We start from the raw sequence: 25,331 nt of genomic DNA on the forward strand, positions 1-25,331 counted from the left end.
AAAACATCAAATACTTGTGTGGTTTCCTGCAGCTTTTCATTATGAGAATAGTTGATACATGTAGTGTAGTGTGTATGTATGTGCAGTATTCCCCCCCCCCAGGTTTCCTTGCTTTTGCCGTAGTCTGCTGCTTCACCACACAGCTTCCTGCTAAAGCAAGACGCCACATTCATTCACCAGGATTCCGTCTCGTCTGTCTCTATGTCTGTCTGTCTGTCTCCTTCAAGCACTCCTATCTGGACAGGGAAACCTCTCTGATTCTGAGAAACATGGCAGGGAAACCTTCACACCTGCTGACCAAGGTGACCCCCACCTTCTATTCCTCACTGCATGCTCTCCTTTCCCTGTCTATTCTGGCCTTGCTGTCTTTTGCATGTCGTTTCAGTTGTAATTTTGCTTCTAGAGTTTTTGCCTCTTTGCATGTTTATTTCCTCTCCTTTTCTATGATTTCAAAAGGAATTTGGTTTGTGTGCATTCCAAAGGCGAGACTTGTAGAAGTGCAATCACACAAATTGGGTAATTGCAATCCATTGTAATGCTACAAGAAATGCTACATGCTAAAGCTCAAACCCAAATAGATATTAACTTTAGCGCCCCTTGTTGTCTCATATGCTCTTATTTACATTTTATGTGGAGTGGTTCAACCTCAGATATTTTGCACAACTGTATAAACATTAGGGGTGGGACAAAAAAACGATTCGACCGAACCATCGGTCGTCAAGGGGAGCTAAACGGCCGTATCGGTAGCAGACTTGTCAACCGATACACAATCCGCCGGAAATCCTTTGATACATTGCTTGTAAAGCTGTGGACCGGATATCGCGTTGCTGTGAATCGGTTGCGAGTGAAGCCTAAAGGCCTCAGTATGCTTCTGCGACAGGCTCGCACGGGGAGGTTACGGCGTTGCTCCGCTCGTGCGTTTGCCTTCCGACTTGTGCGCAATACACATCACAATACACATCGGTGTCTGCTGGAGTTTCACACCAAGTCCCGCTGTCGCTATGGCTGGGCCGCCACAGAGTGGCGATTCCTCTGCATTTTATGACGCATTCAGGAAGTTCAATTTAATTCAGAAACACGAAACAAAGCCGGGGGGAGAGTAAGTTCATCACCATGGCAATTAATTATTGCCAATTTGCACCGGTGTCGGCCGTAAACTCGCCAAAACACAACAGCCGTGCACTTAGCGAACACAGTTTTTCATTTTTTATTTTTTGTTGTTGTTGTTTTCCGCCTCTCGTCCCAGGCACATATCCACATGCACAGCCGTGGTCTCCGAGCAGGGAAGTCGATTTGCGCCGCCAGTTGCCTTCACGGAAACTATCTGGGCGGGGGGCGGGGAGAGAGAGAGAGAAAAAAAAGAAAAAACGCCATCGAACGGACCAATCAGAAGCGAGTGACGCCCCGCCATCGACGTGCGTCCAAGGATTGGCGACGTGTGCACGTCGGCCGGCCACGAGCGACGCAGCACTTAAAATTCATGGCTCGCGTCGATCATGTGATCGACGGCGCTCATCGACGCGAGAGCAAACGTGGAGGCATAAATAACCCCGGGTTTTCACCGGATGCGGTTGCGGTGCGGTGCGTCTTGACTGCGTGCTCCGGACGGGTCAATTTTTTTGTCAATCCACACCGGCTCCGCACAGCTGCGGTCCGGCAGCTCCGTCGCCGCCCACTTCCCAACGTGTCTCGCGGGACCGCGTGCGCGCGATCATGTGGCATTTCACAACGACAAACATACAGAAAGTCTGTGCTCAACAGAGAAGCAGAAAGAGAGGTGGACTTCTTTTGATTGAACCTTTTCTTCTTCTTCTGCTATGAGATTCCATGCAGCATCCTTTTTTGGTTGTCCTTGTAAAGTATATTAATAACGAGAGTCGGGTCAGTGCGGGTCCACTCTTTATTTCTGTCTTCCGCGTCCGGCTGCCGCTCAGTACGGCAAGCGAGACGGGCACAACAAGCAATCGCGAACATCAAACTCACAATACATTACAGTCCTTATAAAAAGGATGTGCCGTGTCATATATTATTTTGTGGTTTTCCACCTCCAATATAAACCTCTCCTCGTCCATGTTCGCTGGTGTCTAAACCGTGAATGAGCACATGGCCCGGCGACGCCCACGTCACGTTTTGCTGAAAAACTTGCGAAATAGGAGCTGGCAAGTGTTTTATTCTGAAAGGTAACCGGAAATTTATTTTGAAACTGCCTCGGTCTTCCTGTCCCGCTCGATGTGTTTTGTGCTAGCTTGCCATTTGCCGGAGGCCTACCGCTGCGGCGTCCGGCAAAAATAGAAAATAGGTCTATCCTTGCGGAAGGCCCGCAGTCGACACGCAACGCACCCGCAAGCGGTGTAAACTGCACCATTCGAATGAATGGAATCTAATTGCTTGCGTCGCCGGACCGCACCGCAACCGCACCGCAACCGCAACCGGTGAAAACCCGGGGTTAGGCTTTCAATTCATGGCTCGCGTCGATCATGTGATCGACGGCGCTCATCGACGCGAGAGCAAACGTGGAGGCATAAATTAGGCTTGAGACGTGCCCGCGATTACGTCATCAAACTCAAAATGAACGACAGCCCAAAAAACAAAATATAAACAGTAGTGATTCCGTGGTCATCATCGTGTCTCAGATTAAAAAAACAAAAAAAGATGTCATACATTAACCAAAAATGAATGTGATGGCAAAGAAAAACAAAAATTGTTAAAAACAAAAATTGTTGATAAAAAGGGAAGGGCACTTTTGGAAATATTTTTGGATATATTAAGTGGTTCAAATGTGTTTGATAGATTTATTGTTCCATAAGGTGGCTTCATATTTCTTTTGGCTGGACGGTAGGTTTATTTCATGTCTTAAATTTATGTTTCTGAAATACTTCACAATGTGGACATATTCTGTTTAATTGTGTTGGTGTCTTTTTAAAGGTTAAATATTTATATTTCAAATTTAATTATTTGTTTTCCTGATCCTGATTTTGAATTAAAAAAAACAAAAACAAAAAAACAATTATAACTGTCAATAACGACTAATAAATATTTAAACTGATACATTTTTCAGTCATATCGCCCAGCCCTTTGTTGCGGTCCATTTAAATAATTGATTCAATATATAAAAATATAGAAGACATTGTTGTTGTTCTTTTTTAACACATTTGTAGATACTGTAAAAATTTGGGGTGTTTTAAGATTAATGTTTACAAACAACAAATGTCACTATAAGTTTTGAATATTGAAATTAATTGTATCGAATCGAAAATTGTATCGTTCCCAAACTTAATCGAACCATATCGAACCGTTCTGTTCTGAAAGATAATCGTTTTTCAATCGAATCGCAACCTGTGTATCGAGATACATATCGAATCGGCCTCATGTCAGAGATTCCCACCCCTAATAAACATACTGTAAAGCACCCAAAAATTTAGAGTGTCAAACTCTAGAGCTTCCACTGTATTGAACTTCCTCTGCAAAAATTATTGGACGAGATCATGGATTGAAATACAGTAATATCATGGTATATCTTAAATTGTATATTAAGATGGCATTCCTCATACTGCTCACAGCAGTTCCCCCCTTGTCCTTGAGTTAACAGCTCCTAATATCACCTTAAAAAGTTTCTTTAGTGTGTGTTTGAGCAAAGCTATCTCTTGTTCTTGTGTGATTGTGCTTTAAGGAAGCCTCACATTCATCAGTAAAATGTTTGGGAGAATGTTTGTCATGTTAATTATTTTGAATGTCTTCTCTGAGGCGATGCCAGGTAAGTCAATGTCTCCGATTCTGTGTCTGCTATCGCCTTCAAGTTGCTGTTGCACCCTATTATGAGATGGTTTGGATTAAACAAATAACTTAAAGAATTCAAAGTCTCACATATGAGAAAACATCTTAGGAACTGAAAAACCACCTTCTGGAGTGTTATTATTTAGAATTATTATTTATTGAAACGAGAGCGAACCCTTGAGGATCTGGTGGATAAATACAGCTCACTGCATTATGCATTCAGTTGTTGTTGCTGACCTATTATTGACTTCAGCCACATTGAACTGAGCAACCATGACAGACTACATTCATACGTCATGATATTTTTCATGTTCTGTTTTATGAGCAGAAAGAAAGCAAAATTTGTTTCCTTATATGCACAATGGGTTGAACCATCAAAATGGGATAAATGCTTTTTAAAGAAAGTAATGTAACAAGAATGCAGTTGACATTTGTGTGTCCATCAGCCTGATTGAGTTGTTTAGCAGTAATGTTATTTGGGAGTCGGCCAGTTGCAGTCATGGAGCTCAGTAGATGAACACTGTGCTTGCTAACACAGATCAATGCAGTTCATAAGAACAAGCTGCCAGTTAATTGTTTTTGTTTAAAGCAGATCGAGATTGATGTTGTGCTCCGGGTGAACAGGCTTGCTCCCATTGGCTATCCTGTCATAGTTTTTTTATCTTTTGGAATTCTCTAGATAAAATAGATAAATGTCTCTGGCATCGTTTTGACACTCGGCTGCTCTCTAGCTAAGCTGCAGGCATCTTAATAGCGAAGGTTAAGGTTTTTTTTTCATCCGTTTGTGTGAGTGTGTGTTGGCCGAGTGCACGGAAGCTCGATAATCCTCTTTGCAGCAGAGGGGAGTGATTGCTGGGACCATCAGAGGAAAACACGTGCATGCACACAGCAGTTGGCTGGCATCAGGCGTCTCCTTTGGGCTTTTGAGCTTTGGCTGTCAAGTCCTCTTCCCCAACCTGATCTCCATCTTGTGGTTTACTTCACATGATCACTTTGGCCTCACTGATCTAAGTTAGCTACCCACTTCCTCATCACTGATGGATCCTGATTTTTTATTTATTTATTTATTTTTTATTTTCATTTTTAGAGCCTGCGTAATTCTGGCACCAGACATCTGTCTGAGCCGAGTAGCTTCAAATGGCGTCAAATTAATGTTAGACTTTTAGAACCATTTACCTTCAAGTAGCTGCTACCGGCTTTTAAGTCAGATTTATTGATCCAAAATAACCTGTTTTAGTGTTTCTCTATCTGACTAAAAGGTTAGAATCAGTGCTGGCTTATACATTTATATATGCACTCATATGTTTAGTATTTGATATACTTTCTCAGCCCAGATATTTTGGATGGACAGAGAGGGCTGATGCATAAACCAGCACGTTTGAATCGAGTTCAAATCTAATTTAACATGTTTGGACACTTTACAGTGCTTCCGAAAGGTATTTACAGCATTTCACTTTTTCCACATGTTGTTACATTACAGCCTTATCCCCAAAAGAATGAATTCTTTTTTGTTTTTTTGCTGTTTAAAAAAATCTAACATCACATCTGCATATGTATTCTCAGCCTTCACTCGGTCCTAATTACAGACTCAAGTCTTTTTTAAACTGATGCTTTCTTTGGGTATTTTTTACCGATTCCTCTTTGCAACACCTCTCAAGCTCACTCAGGTTGGGTGTGAAATGTCAGCCATTTTATGATCTCCCCAGAGATGTTCGATCGTCTTCAAGTGTGGCTGGGCCAATCAGCCATTCACGGAGTTGTCCTGAAGCCACTTGGTCAGGTGATGAGTGGTGACACCTGGCATTCAGCCCAAAGAGTTCATTCAATCTTTGTCTTTCTCCTGGTCTGAGAGGTGTCTTTTGGCAAACTCAAGCAAGCTACAATGGACACTTTTACTAAAGAGTAAACTTCCGCCTGGCCATTGGTCTGATTGGTGGAGTGCTGCAGAGACGGTTGTTATTCTGGAAGGTTGTCTCTCTGTCTCCACAGAGGACTACTGGAACTCTGGCCATCGGGTTCTTGGCCACCACCCTGACTAAGGCTATAGGTGGGCGTCCATCTCGAGGAAGAGTCCTGTTGGTTCAGAACTTTTTACATTTCCGGATGATGCAGATCTTCAAAGCAGCATCATTTTTTTCTGTACCCTTCCCCAGATGTGAACCTCTATAGTCTAGCGGCGAGACAAACCTGCTTTGGAGTACTGGAGACAACTCCTTTGGTGTCATGCATTGTGCACTGACATGCACTACCAACTGTGCGACATTATGTAGACAGGTGTGTGCCTTTTCAGTTGATGTCTAATCAACTGAATATACCACAGGTGCACTCCAATTAAGAGCTAGGAAACTCAAGTTGGCAAAGACTAAATACTTATGTACGTGTTGCAAAAAATAAAAAATAAAATCTCAAACATTGTTATTATGAGATGTGTGTAGAATTTTGAGGAAAACCTGAATTTATTCCATTTTGGAATGATGATGTAACATAAAATGTGGAAAAAGTGAAGCACTGTCAATACTTTCCAGATGCACTGTATAGCTTGTACAAAAATATAATTTGCATAAAAAAATTTAATGTTTGTAATGTAACAAGTACCTCGTAAAAAAAAAAAAAACCTTGCCATAAACCGGGTTTTTTTAAAGACGATTTTTGTGATTGTAATATTGCAACTACAGTATAAGTTATCCATAGTATTACTTATTGGACTTGTTTTGGACTATGACTATTCTCATAACAAAGAGTCTCATAATGAGATTGTTGAGACAAAATCAGTTTTTTTCTTGCAAATTAAATTTGAACTGTACTGGACATGAATAACACCTCTACTTATTTATTTATTTGTTTGTTGGTTTGTTTGTTTATTTTTATTGTGGTCTTACCGGTAATACGTCATAATTTACTGTTTTAATTGCTGAAAGTAGAGCAAATGTCAAGATTTAAGCATATTTATACCTTGGCTTTTTTTTTTTTTTTTTTTTTTTAATCTGGATTTTATCCAAACTTGTTTCAAATTTAGATCCTTGTTTCTTTTTTTGTGTGCGTTGGGTCAACTAAGGACCGTTGTATTCAATGCAGATTATTCAGTTGTTGTTTTTTTCCATGCAGTTCTCAATAAGCTAAAATTGTAATTATCTGCACTCATTAGAGCTTGCAGAAAACTGTATAAGTATGTTTTATCATACAGCACTGGTTCTGTCATTTATGCTGCGTCACCATTTAGTGGTATTCACACACACACACACACACACACACACACACACAAATGCTGTCCCACTTGTGCTGCCTCTATGCAAATTGCGTCACTCAGCTGCTGTGTTCTCTCGGCAGCTCAAAAGGAACTTTGGGCCTTGTGATTTCAACGCAGCAATCCGAGTCTAATTTAACTCAATTGCTAATATAGGTCAAGTGCATCCAAAGTGAGGGGAAAACTTATGCGTAGCAAGCTGCAATGACACAATAATAGGATGAAAACTGCTCAATTTAATGAATTAATCCTTTTTATGCAGTATTATTTAGGTTCTATTAAAATAGTAAGCCTGCTACAATAGGAATAAACTGAAAAACACTCCGCTAACATAAAATACTTGCTGGCTAATCGAGCAATAAAATACTATTACCCAACTACCATTTTTAACATCTCAAAAAGATTTCACTAACTCATCCACATTATAATTACTCTGTTTTTTTTTTAGTAGGTATGTCGCAAATAATCCCCAGTCATTGTTTTCAGCAAATAGCTGATGTAATCTAATGGTCTTGTCAAATTAAATCCCCATACTTCTGTTATGTAAGAAAGTCATGTAGAACTACTCTATGTAATGGCATCACTTAGCTTCACTAACCCATCTAAATATCCTAAATGAAACGGTGATGTGAAATGAATTAAGTGTTGGGGATAAACCAAGTATGATGTAAACATTTTGTTTTAGATAATAGCTTCATGTATTTCTACTGTTACATAGCACTCTCGGCAGATGGCATCTTTGCCTCTCCAAAACAATCACTTTTCAGGAAAGGCAAAAATGGCATTTCATCGTCAAACACAGCAAGCATTTTAAATGTTTGAGCTCGTTCATAACTTTTAAAAATAACAGAACCACATGCCACTAACCAATAGTATTGATTTGTGGGGGGAAAAAAATGAAATTGACCAACTTTGGACAGAGGTATCTATCCCACATTGACAATATAATACTTCTTATCATGCAGTATTAGCAGTAGTTGTAAAATGTGCACAGTAGTACTAAGACTTGTACATGCAAAAAAACAACAACAAAAAAACACTATGTCCATCCATCCATCCATCTACTACCACTTATCCAGGGTTGGGTCGCGGGGGCAGCAGCTTTAGGAGGGAAACCCAAACCTCCCTCTCCCCAGCCACTTCAACCAGCTCATCCGGAGGGATCCCCAGGCGTTCCCAGGCCAGCCGAGAGACATAGTCTCTCCTTCATGTCCTGGGTCATCCCCGGGGCCTCCTGCCGGTGGGACATGCCCGGAACACCTCCCCAGGGAGGCGTCCAAGAGGCATCCGAACCAGATGCCCGAGCCACCTCAGCTGGTTCCTCTCAACGCGGAGGAGCAGCAGCTCGACTCCGAGCCCCTCCCAGATGACCGAGCTTCTCACCTTATCTCTAAGGGAGAGCCCGGACACCCTGCGGAGGAAACTCATTTCGGCCGTTTGTATCCGGGATCTTGTTCTTTCGGTCACGACCCACAGTTCGTGACCATAGGTGAGGGTTGGAACGTAGATCCACTGGTAAATCGAGAGCTTCGCCTTTTGGCTCAGCTCCTTCTTCACCACAACGGACCGATAGAGAGTCCGCATCACTGCGGACTTTATGTAAAAAAAAAAAAAAAAAATGTAGCATAACTTGCAATAATGACATAGGACGCTTTTGTGTAGTTAGTATAATGAGAAGAAAGCAAGTTACTTGGCATCTGATGTCTACTGTACTTTAATAAGCTAAACAGTCTGACCGAATTAATTTGTCTTGATCCGCCATCTTGCCTTCATTCTGCCGACTGTGCCCACTTTATTCTTGTGCAAGTTGTGCATGTGCAGTGTGGTCACCTGGACTCCAGGGACGGTTCTAATTCTGTGCGTGCTACCGCTTTAGACTTCCATATCATTACCAGGGCCAATTTCTGTCTTCCCTCCGCTGTGCAAGAAATAAGGTTTTGCTATAATGAGGACCACAGTTGGCTTTGGCCCTATTTGTTGAAAAATAGATGCTAGAATGGTCAGTAAATACAGTGACCATGAGCAATATGTGGCAACACTGAAGACAGTTCACTTCTCTTGTTCGCTTGCACTACCAATACTTGCACATTAAAATATAAGCGTGCATACGTTACATGTTATTTTGACTTTGGATGGGCTGGATGTGACGTGCAGACAGACGCTGCTTTGCCCAAGTTGAAATTCATTCATGAGGTCGGTGGGTCAGGGAGAAAAAATAAATAAATCAGCACAAACAGCAATTTCTGGTGCTTATTTTAGAACGACGCCAAAATTATGTGCGTCCCTGTTTATGTATTTGTTAAATAGGCTACTTTTTTTTCGTTTTCAGGAAATTGGAATTTATATATTTGCAGCGTAAACAATAATAACCAGCACTGTTGTAGAGGAATCAGCTCCACACAATTCTAAACATTAATTAAACGAAGATATTAACGAATTTTGGCCAAATCCACGTCGAGGTTGCAAGCATGAACGTTGCAATACAACACAGGAGAGTAGGATGGCAGCGTGACCGTTGCCCCTCCTCCACCGACCGGCATCTGCCCCTGCACTCGATCTGCACTCTCTCACGTTGCCTCCATCTCGTTAGTCCGGAAGAGAGATGTGACAAGATAAGGTAGCTTTTTTATTTTATTTTTCCCTTCATATACTTTCCGTCTGAGCAGCGTCCATCGCCAGCCGTCGTTCGACTAGCTAGCCTACAACCTGATAAAGGGGGACGGTACGTGTTTTGATCTGCTTTTTGACGTGTCGGTGCTGTCATCCTTTTTTTAAATTATTATTTATTTATTTATTTTTTTAATTAAACGAACGTCTTTATGAACCCTCGTCCAGGACCCATAGTCGCTAATCGCCGTACTACCATGACGATGCTCGATCGTCTTTGTTGTTACAAAACTTTGAAACGCACTGGAAAATCTGAAGGTATTCTTCGATTCTCCAGCATGTTTGGATGCTAACGCAGACATAGAATCGTTGAGCAAAAACAGACAAAAGCAATGAATTCCTGCTGGAAGAGTCAGGTAAAGTACAGCTAATCGTAAGACATTTAGGTGTACAGTAAAGTTGTTTGTTTATAACCTGTGTGTATGGATGTGTGTGCGTGCATGCAGGAGGAGCAGGCTGCCAAACTAAAGGCGGACAACATCAGGGTCGCCCTGGAGAAAATAAAGGAGGCTCAGGTGAAAAAGGTAAGGTTGTTTTGCACCTGCTGGTCACATTAGTTAAACCTATCTGTACAATGCAATACATAACAATCCAAATACTCTGACTTTATTTTTATGTTTTAAATGTCGTATTCTCTCACGGTTTGTGGATGAGAATGACCAAGCCTTGCCACAAATAATGAAAATAGTGAATAATTGACAACCCACTCTGAAGTGTTTATAATTGCTTATAGAAACCACAAAATGTCAAAAATGAAATTCAACTCACATCAACATAGTTCCTTGGCAACAAGATGTGCCCGGCGATTGCGCCCATTCGGCGGCATGCCTGCACCAGCACGTTTGCTAATGGGGGAATGTCTGTGCTATCCCACTGGGCACCCTTTATGTTATGTTACGTTAGTTTTTTGTGTTTCTGTAAAGTGCTATGTGACAGCTCAGGCTGTTTAAAAGCGCTATATAAATAAAGTTGAGTTGAGTTGAGTTAATGAAGCTTAACTTATCAATGTATTTCCTTGGCACAAAGATGCCACAGTTTTAATTGCGGTAGCCAAAGCACTAAAACAGTGAATAGGTGAGTTTTTGTGCAAATAATAGAGGAGAGGTTAAAATAAAAATCAAAAATAGTTGAAATTGGGAATGCCAAACTGTTTATATGCCAAGTTTTGAGCGAGGCAAAAAGTCAGGCCACCATGTTGTGTTTGTGCGTTCGTGTGTTTTGTGTGTGTGCGTGTTTCTGGCACGTGTCCACCCGACCAGGCTATGTGGGTCAGGTCAGTGATACTCCACAATGAAAAGAGCTGGTCGATAACAGCTGGGGTCATGCGCGAACACACAACACTCAGCATAATGACCATTGCGAATGAAATCCCAATCCCACAGAGAGAGGAAGAGCGATGCTGGATTAACTGCCTGGATTTACTACACACATCACACACACAAATGCAAAATGAACTTCTGTTACCTGTATGTGTTTCATACTTTCATTGCATGTACTATATGTTGATCCTGCTCAGAAACATCGGCAAATAACGTCTCCCCATGGGAATTATGGCTTCTACTGTAGCCAATATAAAACCTTTAAGGCTGCGTTTTAAATATTACACCATAAGTAAATTAAGGGGAAAAAAAACAACTAATTTGATAAATTTGACTTCGATTAACTCTGATTGGACCATGCCTAGCGTCGACCCCCAAGTATGTTGACTAGTGTTATGTGATCATGGGAAACTGTTACAGTACACAAACCGATCTACTCACCAGTCACCACCCTGCATCTTTTCTACAGCGACCATAGTATGCAATAGAAAACCATTTCATGAAGCTTATTTGGTGGGCTGACCTGTGCATCTGCACATAATGCACATGCCAGAAACTTTAACTAATGTAGTATGAGTTTAAACGGGCCATTTATTCTTGAAAACCTCCTAGTGTGACTGAGTTAATGCAATTCTACAAACAAGAACGGGCCAAAAATAACTCAAAAGCAGTTATCACACATTTCAGTTATTGCTGGCAAGAGTGGCAGAAGCATTAGATTCAGGATGCAAATTGGTTTGGATTTTGTTTCCCCTTAACGAAATCCTCATTTAAAATCTGCATTTTATTTATTGAGTTGAATTTGTTCGATGTTTAAATTAGCTTAATGATCTGGAACACTGCAGTGTAATACACTATGTGCAAAAAAAAAAAAAAAAAAGTGGGCAAATACTGTACTTTCTTTTCAATAATCAGTATTTTGTCAAGGCCCACCCCAGAGTAGTATAATAACAATATTGACTGATGATGTATGTCTTCACAGTTGGTGATCCGTGTTCATTTGTCGGACGAGAGTTCAAAGACCATGATGGTGGACGAGAGGCAAACCGTCAGACAGGTACAACTGCCTTTAAAATCACTACTGCGGGCATGGCATTGAATCAGTTTGAATAATTGACATCTAGCCTTTATGTGATTATTTTGTCCTGTTCAATGATAGTAAGTTATGGATTTCTTTTTTATTTTATTTTTATTTTTTATTTTTTTTTTTTTATTTTTTTTATAGAAGTTTCTTACTTTTCATGTGATCAGAATAAGTGGATAATGTCCTGTACTTCAGGTTCTGGACAGTTTACTGGAGAAGTCTCACTGTGGTTATAGTCCAGACTGGTCACTGGTGGAAACCATTAATGAACTGCAAATGGGTAATAAAACGCACACAAAACACCACCACCTGATTTTTTTTCTTCTTCTTCTTAATTTCCAACTAAATAAGTTATACTGGTCTATCTATTAAAATGTCAGTTTAATTTAGAATGAAATTATATGTTGTCAACATGGGCTAAAGTCGTTCCTCAATTTTGATGGCATTTTTGTCTCATAGATTTAAAGAAGTTCAACTAATAGTTCCGTTTTAGTGGCGCTTATTTTTTAATCATTATTTGCTCCCAGTACCATAAACATTTGAACAGGGATATAACGATGCATCGAAAATTGATTTAATATCAATGTATTGTAAGCCACTTTTTGTCTTCTTTGTAAGTCACAAATCTGCATCGATGTAAAAAAAAATAAAATAAATAAATAATAATAATAAAAGCATCGATTCACAACGCCATGTTAACTCGCCATGTTAACTCATTTGCTCCCAATAACTTATAAATACATTTGTGTGTGTGTGTGTGTGTGTGTCCCAAAGACATATTTTTACATTTTTTATTTTATTTTATTTATTTATTTTATTTTTTTTTATGCTAGAGCATACGGAAGGCTTTGATGCAGCCTCTAACCTGCAAAGAACGGTTGCAGAAATGGTAGTTATTACACAAACGGCCAGCAGATGGCAGAAGAGCCAAGGAGATCAACCAGGGCCATGTTGGACAAAAAGCCCAATTACTCACAATTCTAAATAGATTTGTGAACATTGATTAAACCTAGCTATATTCTAATGCTAATTGCTGCAAAATGGAAACCGATAGAAATTTTCTTTTGTTTTTTCCTGATGAAAGAAGAGACTTTAATCTTTCGTTTGATAGGTTCCATATTTTTATAGCAATAGAACACAATATTCTGTGGGCCTTTCAAAATCAGTCAAAATCCAGTAAAACAGCCGGGAGTGAACGTGATTGCTTCTGTGAAAATGGCTGGGAGCAAATGAGTTAACCGTTATTCCTTGTTCAGTTTTTCATCGTTTCTGTCCGGACCCTTTTTGGGGACGGACACATTTTGTGGCTATCCGGTATTGTTTGGCGGGTCTTTGTAGACGACAGTAAAAACTTGGTTAGATCTTTTGTAAGTCATCAATTTAATGGTAGTCACTTGTCACTGGTACAAGTAGCACGTCCCAGGGTGCTTGAACGCAACATCAACGAGTGGTCCAAAGACTTGCATGCACTCAGATATTCAACAACAAAGATGAGTACACACTCTCCTCGAGGGGGTGGATGGGAGAGATGTGTGTTTTGCGGGCACACATATACACACTGTACTATCAGCTTCAACTCCACTTAACAGTCTTTGACACACACAAACACACGCACACAATGTTTATGTAGGTCCTGTGTGGTGATGCGTGTGATGTAACCCACATCTTGAGGGCTCTACCAGCCATTCAGTGTTTGTCTTATAAAAAAAGAAGGTAAAAATGCACCTTATTAGTGGATACAAACCTCTGAAAACTGTCTAGACAATGAAGGTTGTATGCAGAGTAACTGGTGACTCTTCATTAATGGAATTAGTGACTCACACTGAGATCCTTTCACACAACATAAACACACAGTAACTATACACACAAACACGCACACAATCCAGCAGAAACCCCGCTGTGTCCTTTAGTGAGAGAGGCATTCACTTCCTATCACATCGTAACCCCTGACCTCTCCCTGCTCCCCCTACAGGAAATGGCCCCATGTAATTAGTTTGATATCGCATTTCCAAGTACAGAAATTTGTTTGTGTTGTTCTTGTGCCAAAAGAGGAAAACTGCTTCCATTTGCACAATATCCACACACACCCTCTCAAATTAGTGGGACGACCAATAATGAGCTGAGCTTTTATTAAAGTTGTTGCTGTATTTTTTTCTCTCTACTGGTTGCAGTGTTTTTCATGCTTTACAATGCCGAAATGATTTGATATTGTCACTATAATGTATGTTCTGACTACATGTGTCAAAATTAACTCATTAGCTCCCCAAAACGTATAAATACGTCATATTTTAAATGTTTTAAGTGTCCCAAAGACGTATTTATACGTTTTTTGTTGTTTTTTATGCCAGAGCATAGAGAAGGCTTTGATGCAGTCTCCCTACTGCAGAAAATGCTTGAGTGGCAGCAGAGTATAAGAGATCAACCAGGCCATGTTAAAACAAGAAGATTTCCCCACAGTTATAAGCAGAATTGTGAAAAACGATGAAACTTAGCTATGTTCTATTGCTAATTGCTGCACAGCGGAAACAGATAGGAATATACTTTTTTTTGACCTGATAAAAGAAGAGACTCTAATCTCTCTTTTGGTATGTTACATATTTTTATAGCAATAGAACATAATATTTCGCGGGCCTTGAAAAATCAGTCAAAATCCAGGAAAACACTTCTGTGAAAATGGTTGGGAGTGAATGAGTTAATAAAGACAACAAACAAAGAAAACAATGCAGTGTACAACAGCTTTAATGTTGTTAAGAAACGTCATCATGGACCTAAAATTGGAGAGAAGAAAGCATGATTTTACCAAGTAGTTTGAGGATCACACTAAAAAAAAGAACTATAAAGTCATTGTGTCATGAGAAGTCACATTTTTACAAGAACATTTAGAGTTTAATCAATTTCATGTTAAATCTAATTTTGTGGAGACAAAAGTTGTACTGTTACATAAAAATAAAGTTTGAAATTCTTAAGTGCAAACTCGAATTCCAATGAAGTTGGGATGTTTGTCTTCCAAACCATGTAGCTTCATTTTCCAAACAGCTGATCTTCATTAGGGTCGATGATGCTGTATATTCAGTTCAAGGGATAAGATATTTAATGTTCAAACTGATGAACGTGAATGGGATTTTTCAATAATTCTGATACCTGCACCACATTTCAAAAAGCTGACACAGGGAGTCAACAAATGACTGTGAAAGTTGAGTTATGCTAAAAAAAAAAAATTATAAAAAAAAAATTGGAAAAGGTATACGGTGAGGTTAACTCATTTGTTCCCAATAACTTATAAATACGTTGTTGTTGTTTAATGTTTTAAGTGTCCCAAAGACGCATTTTATGTTTTTATTTATTTATTTATTTATTTATTTATTTATTTATTTATTTTTTTTAATGCTAGAGCATACAGAACTCTTTGATGCAGTCTCTCAACTGCAAAGAACTGTTGCAGAAATGGTAGTTATTAGACAAACAGCCAGCAGGTGGCAGCAGAGCAAAGGAGATCAACCAGGGCCATGTTGAAAAAAAAACGCAATTACTCATAATTCTAAATAGATTTGTGAAGATAGATGAAACTTAGCTATATTCTAGGGGTGTTAAAAAAATCGATTCTGCAATATATCATGTATAAGTTAACTGAATAGTATTTTCTAAATTTGAGTAAAAATATCATAACAATCGACTTGTAAATTCGTATTGGGATTAATCGGTATCAAATCAAATTGTGACCTATGAATCGTGATACGGATCGAATCATCAGGTACTAGGCAATTCACACCCCTACTATATTCTAATGCTAATTGCTGCAAAACGGAAACTGATAGAAATATACTCTTTTTTTTTTCCTGATGAAAGAAGATACTTTCATCTTTTGATAGGTTCCATGATTTTATAGCAATAGAACACAATATTCTGTGGGCCTTGCAAAAGCAGTCAAAATCTGGTAAAATAGCCGGGAGCGAGCGGGACTGCTTCTGTGAAAATGGCTGGGAGTGAATGAGTTAACCACTTTGTAAACAACTGCGTGAGCAAATAATCAACATTGTAAGAACAAACTTTCTCAACCTACAATTGGCACAATTGCAAGGAATTTAGGGATTTCATCATCGATGGTCCGTAATATGAAAGAATGACCGTGACATCATTTTGAAGGATATCTACAGTGCTGTGGTCTGACGAGTCCACATTTCACATTGTTTTTGGAAATCATGGATGTCTGCTTATGATAGGCAATTGAAACATCTACCGTAAATGTTCTTGTATATATTTATATGGCGGATTTTCTTTGCAGAACGCGTCTTTGAGGATCATGAGAACCTGGTGGAGAACCTGCTGAACTGGACCAGAGACAGCCAGAACCGCCTCATGTTCACTGAACGCATTGAGAAGTATGCAGTGTTCAAGAATCCACAGGTAATTCACCTGATTGACCCCGCCTCCCACCACCACCCAAAAATAAATACATTAAACGTGCATGTTTTAATAGCTGATTTTTTGGGGGGCTGATGCAGAATTATTTGTTGGGGCGGAAGGAGACTTGCGAGATGGCTGAGCGGAACAAAGAGGCCCTGTTGGAGGTTAGTTGATGCATTGCATGCAGCAGCTCATCATCATCATCATTAACAAACTATTGTTTGAAGAAAAAAAAAAAGATTGTTGTGAAGAAATTTCAGCAATGGTAATCTCTCGCTTGTTGACCATTTCCCATTGTATGTCAGGAGTGTTTTGGCGGCAGCTCGGTGTCAGTCCCAGAGATGGAGGGTGTCCTGTGGCTGAAAGAGGATGGAAAAAAGTCCTGGAAGAAACGCTACTTCCTATTGAGAGCCTCCGGTATCTACTACGTCCCCAAAGGCAAAGCCAAGGTGTGTGACTGTGCCAGTGTGAATTGGAAATAATGAAACGTTACAACAACAAAAAAAGGTGACTGGCGTGTTTGTCTGTTCAGGCGTCCAGAGACCTGGTTTGTTTTCTCCAATTGGACCATGTGAACGTCTACCACGGCCAAGATTACAAGAGCAAGTACAAGGCTCCGACCGACTTCTGCATGGTGCTTAAGGTACACCCTTCATCAATCATACTTGATGACAACGTGGCTTATATCGCCCCCTGGTGGCTATTCAGCAATTTCATTTTCACATTAGTCAAAAACCTAATCGACGAATTGTGATATAACATGGATTTTTATTTTTCCTAAGTTGTGGTAAAATATGCATAACTATGTAATTACAAAAATATAATTACAATTCATTACAAATAATTTTATTCATTTTAGATTGTGTGAAAATAAGGTCAAACGCCCCTTCAATCCAAGTTATATCCCCATTTTGATCTGATTTGATCTTGAATTTCGAAGAATACAAACTATCACTGGAATAACAGGAAGTTATATAATATTGAGCGCCTACTTCAGGGGTGTCCAAACTTTTTCATTTGAGGGCCACACACAGAAAATCAGAAAGACGCAAGGGCCACATGTTATGAAGAGAAATTGTGTTTAGTCCTAAAAATTGTACAAATAATTTGTGTTTTTGCATATTTAGAAAAATGCTACAGTATATAAACCAATTTATTTGTAATATGGCAATAGGTTTATTATAGTTTTGGAATTTTTTATTTTAGTTAGTTTTTATTAGTTTTCAGAGTGGTTCTGTTAGTTTTTATTAGTTAAGTTATTTTAAAAATGCTTAGCTTTAGTTTAGTTTGTTAGTTTCAGTATTAGAATTAGTTTTTTGTTTTTTCTTTTGTCTTAAATATGAATTACTTGTGCGCAATATTTAAAAAACACCATGGGAGCAACATCAACTTTTGGTGCTTTTCTATTGGCTGCTGTTAGAAGACGTCATTTCTGTGTGACATACTTTCAAACGTCATTATTCCGGTTTATATCAAAATAAATCTACTAAAAATCACGTTTCAAATCATCCCCAAAGGCTCATTCATTAAATTAATTGCCAAAGACTAAAACGAGGGACGTTTGCTATAATTATAGTTAGTTTTGTAAACATAAAATGTAGTTTCAGTTAGTTTTCGTTTTTTTAAAAGCATTTTCGTTATTTTATTTCGGTAACAATATTGTTTTTTGAATTTTAGTTTGAGTTTTTTCATTAACTTTAGTTAACTAAAATAACCTTTTATGGCACTTTGACCATCTCCAGACATTTTTGTTTATTGTATTTGAACTGAGTCAAATGTCATTTTTAGCATATGACGTGGGCCACTGAAAAATGAGCGACGGGCCGCAAATGGCCCCCGGGCCATTTTTTGGACACCACTGCCCTACTTCCCACTCCCCAAAGTCGCATTAAGTGGATGAGAGACATGAGAACATTTAGCATCCTCAGATACCCTGCTTTAGTATTTAATTCTATTTTTATTTTTGCCGTGTCGAGGTGGCAGAATTTCAAGCGTCTTGTATAAATGTATAAATGTATGTGTCTGTGTAGCACCCTCAAATCCAGAAGAAGTCCCAATACATCAAGTATCTCTGCTGCGATGACGTCAGAACACTCCAGCAGTGGGTCAACAGTATTCGCATTGCCAAGGTAACAACATCACATCAAACATCGCCGACTGGCCTTTTGATGGCACAAATGAACAACAATGGCATCAAGTCTTGAAATGTCTTTTTCGTGCAGTATGGCAAGCAGCTGTACGTCAACTTTCAGGAGGCCATGAGAAGGACGGAGGCCGCCTATGATTGGTCTTCGCTCTCCTCCTCCTCCATCAAATCAGGCTCTTCCTCATCCAGTCTTCCAGGTGACTTTGTCTTCTGACAATTTAGGACACCACACAGTCTAAATGGATATGCTCAGAATGAGGCCAAATATATAACGTTATAGATATGTTTCAGTTTGATGTACTGCAGAGGTGATCAGCGGTAATTTGATAAAATTCTTACATTTGAGTCAGATTATGATTCTGAACTAGAGGCGGGTTATATGCTTTAATCAAAGAAAAACATGTAGTCATGGAATCTTAATTACCCAAAATCAAGAATGATGTTCATCTTTAAAAAAAAAAAAAAAAAAAAAAAAAAAAAAAAAAAAAAATCAAATGAAATGAATTTCAAAGATGACATAAAATCAAATTCAGGATTTAAAAAAATGAAAAAAATTCCTAAAACGTCTAAAAAATAACAAGATTCCCAACACGACTGTCACGCCTTAAATAATTGCCAAATTGCACAAAATTAATTCATGAATCACTAAAATCTAACCAAGTCTAAAATAATAAATCAAATGGCTCCTAAACTGTTTCAAAATCATGAATTTTTAAAATGCTACAATTAATTGAATAATTCTAAAATGTGTCAAAATTTAAACTCACTTATATCTGTAATGACACAAACTTTTAATTATTTTAAAAATTTTCTGATACAAATGACTCAAAATTCCGAGATTCCTAAAATGAAACAAATGAAAATTTTTCAATTGAGTCAACATCAATTAAATAATTCCTAAAATAGTACATTTTCAAAAATGACAGACACATTAAGAGCCTCTAAAATGACACATCAAATGGCACATTTCCATTGTCACAAAACAAAATAAATTCTTCCTAAAGTAAGCCAAATTGAAATTCTAATTTTGATTTTTTAAAAAATCACAAATAATTTCTAAAACAGCACATCATCAAATGACAGATTATGAAAATGACACAAAAGCAAATGGACAATTTCACAATAATTAAAAAAAAAAGTCACAAAATAAAATTAAGAATCCTTACTATAACCTCAAATCAAATGAAGAATCTTAAAATGTGTCAAAATCAGTACAGAATCCCTAAAATGGCACAAAATGAATTGAATGAACCAAAAATCTCAAAGCGCTTTTGATTTTATGTCCACACATCAGAGTCTCAGTCCAACTACTCCAGCCAATCGGACAGTGGTGTGTCAGAGATGACATCATCAGGCCACGCCCGCTCCCAGAGTGTCGTCAGCTCCATCTTTTCTGATGCATGGAGGAGGGGGACGCAAGGAGAGGTGCGACTGCATGCAAAACACACACACAAACACGATTCCGACTCCTTTCCTTGTCCTTTGTCGGACCGCAATTCCCATGTTTCCCCTCTGCATTCCTGCCAGAGGTCAAAGGTGAAAGGGCTCTTGGCAGTGCCACTGTGTGCTGGTGGCGGAAGCAGCAGAGGTTAGAGAGGAAAGAGTTTGAGCGTGTTCATATATAATTGTTTGGGTTTTTGTTTTTGCAATCCGCATGATATCAAACATTTCGATCTACTACTCGTAATCATCCAGTCTAGCGGTGCAGCTGTGAAGACTGCTTGAAATCTGTTGTGTGGTGACACGTGCTAACACATGAACCTTGAAATTGACCCCAACTGACTGTGGCAGTTACACGGATGGGATGCTGGAAGTGATTGGAATGCCGATATTTTAACAAAGATCGGCATTGTGTTTTTTTCTTTTCTTTTTCTTTTTTCTTTTTTTTTTTTTAATATATTTTTTTATTTTTTTTAAATATATTTTTATTTATTTTAATTTTTCTGTTACAAATCTGAAGTCTGATCAAGGTCAGATCTCACTGAGTGGCGAATGTTTGCGAACTTCGTGAATTTGGGGTTTTCGTCACGGTTTGGAAAAGGTTACAAATATGTTCACACGGGTTTTACTTGTCACAAAAAAATGTTTTTGAACATTCAGTTTTCACTTTCTGTGAATATCTTGTGAAAGTTTTTGTGAACCCTGACAAAAACACAAGTTTAAAACTGGGTTAACTTCATAGAACTTTTTGTGTATGTATCTAAATTTTCACTTAACATTACAAAAGATGCCGCTGACACTGGGAACTTTACTGTGGAAAACTTTAGGGAGCTATTTATTTTTCATTTTTCATTTACTCGACATATGTTGCTGACCCTGGAAGTTTGCTGATTTTTTTTTTTATTTAATTTGATTTTTTTTAGAATTTTAAATCATGTTGAAAATTTTTGTTGTTTTAACAATCATGCATTAGGGTTTTTTTATGCTAATATTTTCTCTTCTACTGCTAATGAATATCCGCTCCAAATATCCGTTATTGGCCTCCTAGCTGACTAATAAACGGTATCAGCCCTGGGAAACAAAAATTGATTTATCACTACTTAGCACATATAAAAATGGGCCCAAACTTTGTTGAATGTTGTTGTGTTGGAAAGTAGCGGTGCACCAATTGATTGGCCGGATGGTCTGTGATTGGCCCCATCCCTTAAAAATAAACCGATGTTTTTCCAATGGTCTCATCTCCCTCCTCAGAAGTCATCCGCTGTCCTCTTCTACTGAGAAGACTAATCAGCTTTTCATTTTCATTTGAGAGAACTACTTGATGTGCAGTTAAAACCAGCCCGTTTGTATTATATCACAGATATTGATCAATGATTTCCAATCATACAAGATTGGAACATTGAAGGTGTATGCTGCTGGTTATGAAAATAATTGGGGTCGGCAGGTCAGACTTTTTGAAAGATCGGTGATTGGCCGGAAAATTGTGATTGGTGCACCCCTAGTTGAAAGCAGGCGTGGCTGAATCGGAATTGATTTTAATTGCGTACTACGCATCAGCTCTATATGAAAAGAAAGTTGTAAATGTACTTAATGCTTTTGATGCACCAATTTACTAGAGTGCAGTAGATTTAGTTTCCTGTTGTGCTTGCAGTTTTTGCATTGTCTTGCTGTTGAACTTGCTGCATTTTGTTTCGGAATGCTACAAAATAAAATGTTTGTTTTCTGTCACTCCTTTCATTTCCCTTTTTCTTTCCACCTGCAGATGATGAAGATGGATGCCATCAGTAAGCCCATCCCCTTGCAGATCCCCACCGTCTCCTCTTTTCCCCAGTCTCAGACGCCGCCTTCTCGAAGCAGCTACACCGACGATTTTCCGTCCCTGTCGGTGACGGAAAGTGAGGCCGCCTACATCAAGTACAGCACGCTCGCTCGCTTGCAGAACCAGAACCAGTCCGGAGCGCAGCCGGCGCCCAATTACAACACTCTCCCGGCCGCTTATGTTGCCACGCCCCCGTCGCCGCCCTCCCCTCCGCCGCCTCCTCCGCCCGCAGGGCCGGATGAGTCGCACGAGTCTGTGTACCTCCCACCTCCGCCGCCGGAGATCCTGGAAAACGACGAGTTGCCTCCGCCCCTCGACTCCACGCCGGATCACCACGCTCAACTGTCCAACGCTGGCCTCCAGCAGTTCCTGGCCCAGAAGTTCCCCAACATGGTTTATGACTTCACCCCGGCTATGTCAGCGGAGTCTTCTCCACCTCCCCCTCCGGCGGAGCTCTCGCCGCCTGCCTCCCTGCAGCCCTTGTCCCCCAACGCCCCGCCTCCGGCACCGCCCAAAACCTTCACCGGTGGCGGGTTTCCTCCGCAAACGGCACGCAAACCTGCAGGCCCCTCCTCCCTCCCGCTCGCGCTATCTCCGGTGTCGCCCACACCGCCCGCCAGCAGTCACGGACCTGTCAAGAAGCAGCAGAGCTTCTCCACAGGCCACTCCCCCAATCAGCCGCCCCCCACCCTGCCCAAGCAGCACAGCCTCTCATCGAAAAACCTCGTCCTCTCCCCTTCCTCCTCCTCGTCCGCCATCTCCATGGCGACCCCGTCGTTGGTCAAGCAGATTGTCAATCAGTTCCCGGGCAACGCCGCTCCCTCTCCTCTTCCTTCCTCAAACTCCATGGAAGGTTCAAAGTTCGGCGCCCCCCAGTCCCCCCCGGCAGTCAAGGCAAAACCAAAATGGCAGCCCGGCGGTGCTGTCGCTCCCCAGTCCCCCGAGTTCCCCCCACCTCCTCCGGACGGATCCCTCGCCGAGTTCCCCCCTCCGCCTTCCTCAAAGACGGGCTCCCCCATCAAAAAGTCGCCTACTACTTCTACTTCGTCCGCCAAGCGGGGGCCCCCGCCGGCCCCGCAGAGGGCCTCGTCGGTGCGCTCCGGTTCGGGCGAGGCGCCGGACGACAGGCCCAAGAAAGTCGAGAGCCTGCTCAGCAAATTCGGACAAGCCGGCACGTCCTCCAGCTCCTCGTCAGCGACCGGCTCGCCCTCCAAGGACTCGCCTGCCCTCCCGACGCCGCTTCCCAAGCCGGGGAAGCTGAATTTGGCCAACCTGCCGCTGGCGCTGCAGGGGCTCCAATCAAGCCAGCAGCAGCACCAGTCCTCTTCGGACTTCCCTTCACCTCCGCCCCCGCCGCCGCTTTCCCAACCGCAGCACCTCGAGGCATCCCCCGACTACTTCCCGCCCCCGCCAAGTGACTCTGAGCTTTTTCCTCCTCCGCCCCACCCATCCGAGTTCCATCACCCGCCGAAGGTGGCCGTGGTCAACCCCCAGCCTCAGAAGCAGCATCAGCCAGCGTCGCTGTCGTCTTCGTGGAAGCAAGGCTCCCTGAAAAAAGGGGCGGCGGCGCCACCGGCGCTAAACCGACGTTCCAGCAACACGAGCCCATACGACACGACGACGTCGCCGCCGCTCTCTCAGACCCCGCCCCCCGCCCTGCCTTCCTACTCCTCCCCTGTGCCCCCCACGTCGCCCAAATCTGCAGGGCCGAGCAACCTGGCACTTAAGACGCACTTCCTGGAGGACCTCAACCGCACCCTGAAGAGGAAGTCGGTTTCCCGCCACGGCTCGCTCACGTCCTCCCACCTCCTCCCTTCCTCCAAGATGGAGCCCGTGGCCACCATGGACGACATGGCCCTCCTCCCGCCGCCGCCGCCTGAGCTCCTTCAGCAGCAGCAGGCGGCGCGCGGGCACACGCAAACGCTGTCCCGCCACCACGCGCGCTCCCAGTCGGCCAAACACAGCGCTAACGTCTCAGGCTATGCAACGCTGCGGCGAGGACCGCCTCCCGCGCCGCCAAAACGGGACCAAAGCACCAAACTGACCAGCGAGTGGTAGATGACAAGCAAAGACTTTGAAACTATTTATCGCGTCCCCGCGGCGGGATCATCTTCCGTTTTGAGTTGTGCGACTCCTCCTTAATCCTCGAGATGCGGTCAGACCAAAATCCAGCCAAAGTAGTGATTTGATTGGTTCAGTCAAATCACGTGCATGAAAGGAAGAAGGCGGGTCACTTCTGACTGGAACCCAAACAGGAAGCAGCTTTGGATCTGACTGCTATTGACTTAATACGCATTATCATTACAAGTATTATTAGTCTCATTAGCAGTATATGTTGAAGTTATTCAGTCAAGAAACATACCGTATATACACGGATGCAGTATGTTTGTTTTATTGTATGATTAGGTGTATACCTTATGTGTATACCGAGCAGGCAAACCCCTTCAACTTTTTTTCCCACAATATATGTGCAGCTTTACATTAGAAATGTTTTGGTTTTGCTGGTACACAAATGGACCCGCAGCAATGATGAAGGATGCAAGGCGCTGTTTGTAAGAGTTGTTTATAGTTAATCTATGTTGTGGACTGGGAGGAGGGGGAGGGCTTTTTCAGTTCAAACTTTTTCTGTGTTTTTCTATAAGATTATTTAATACTGGAAAGATGTTATTATCACATAATTATTATTTGAAGTTTTAAAGGTGTCAAAGGAAAATTTCATTTGATGTCAAGTGTTTATTCATCTTGGTTAAACTGTCTGTTCAAATGAAAACTTGTAATTTTATTATTTCTTTACACTTTATGTATCGTCACTCTCTTAAAATAATGGCCATAGTCATTTTTTGTTTTTTTTTGCCTTAAACGTCGGCTATGTCCTTAGTTAAATTCAATTAGTAATACCTCAGGCTCTAATACTCTTGATATATAAAATTTCATTTAAACGCACATGATCAACTGATGTTTGACTCAAGACCGACTTAAATGACATTTTGTTTTCCTTCAGTATCAATGACTGCCATCGGCAGCGTCCAGAATACTCGATAGCTAAAAATACGGCCTGTATCGACCCGATACCGATCACTTGTATCGGTACTTGCCCATCCCTAAATTCTACCCTGAAATCAAATGAATAAATGTAATCAGTATATAATGATTTATTTGGTTCATTTATTTATTTATTTTTATGACTTAGGCCAATATTTTACAAAGCTGACTTGCTGATGATACTTTTTTCGATTAGTGAGCAATGTAGTATGCCACATTGCAGTGTGTGGCGCTCCAAAGAAGCCACACAGAACCCCGTGACTGTGCTCATGTCAGATTAGGGCTGCTCAACATAAACCTCAATACATCCGTTCAGTTAGTTCTTAGCAAATCAATCCATGATCTGACTAATCTGGCAATAAAATACACTATTCTCGAATGGCCTCTATTTT

The 25,331-nt window shown here is 40.9% G+C and overlaps 1 protein-coding gene across 2 annotated transcripts in view; it reads left to right on the top strand.

Annotated features, from left to right (window-relative positions):
• raph1a (Ras association (RalGDS/AF-6) and pleckstrin homology domains 1a) overlaps nucleotides 1-25,318 on the top strand; it is a 75,580-nt gene extending 50,262 nt beyond the window's left edge. The window contains exons 9-20 of one of the 2 annotated variants that reach the window (XM_077536832.1): nucleotides 228-302; nucleotides 10,132-10,209; nucleotides 11,987-12,061; nucleotides 12,284-12,368; nucleotides 16,371-16,492; nucleotides 16,591-16,656; nucleotides 16,798-16,941; nucleotides 17,025-17,135; nucleotides 18,523-18,621; nucleotides 18,715-18,835; nucleotides 19,933-20,063; nucleotides 21,841-25,318. In XM_077536832.1, the coding sequence (XP_077392958.1) occupies nucleotides 228-302; nucleotides 10,132-10,209; nucleotides 11,987-12,061; nucleotides 12,284-12,368; nucleotides 16,371-16,492; nucleotides 16,591-16,656; nucleotides 16,798-16,941; nucleotides 17,025-17,135; nucleotides 18,523-18,621; nucleotides 18,715-18,835; nucleotides 19,933-20,063; nucleotides 21,841-23,955 (3,222 nt within the window). In that variant the 3' untranslated portion in view covers nucleotides 23,956-25,318. The remainder of the gene's footprint in view (nucleotides 1-227; nucleotides 303-10,131; nucleotides 10,210-11,986; nucleotides 12,062-12,283; nucleotides 12,369-16,370; nucleotides 16,493-16,590; nucleotides 16,657-16,797; nucleotides 16,942-17,024; nucleotides 17,136-18,522; nucleotides 18,622-18,714; nucleotides 18,836-19,932; nucleotides 20,064-21,840) is intronic. The other variant, XM_077536833.1, reaches the window with a different exon arrangement.
• Nucleotides 25,319-25,331: the final 13 nt, after the last annotated feature.

The sequence above is a fragment of the Festucalex cinctus genome, chromosome 11, assembly GCF_051991245.1.
Source record: "Festucalex cinctus isolate MCC-2025b chromosome 11, RoL_Fcin_1.0, whole genome shotgun sequence".
In the NCBI taxonomy this organism is placed as follows: Eukaryota; Metazoa; Chordata; class Actinopteri; order Syngnathiformes; family Syngnathidae; genus Festucalex; species Festucalex cinctus.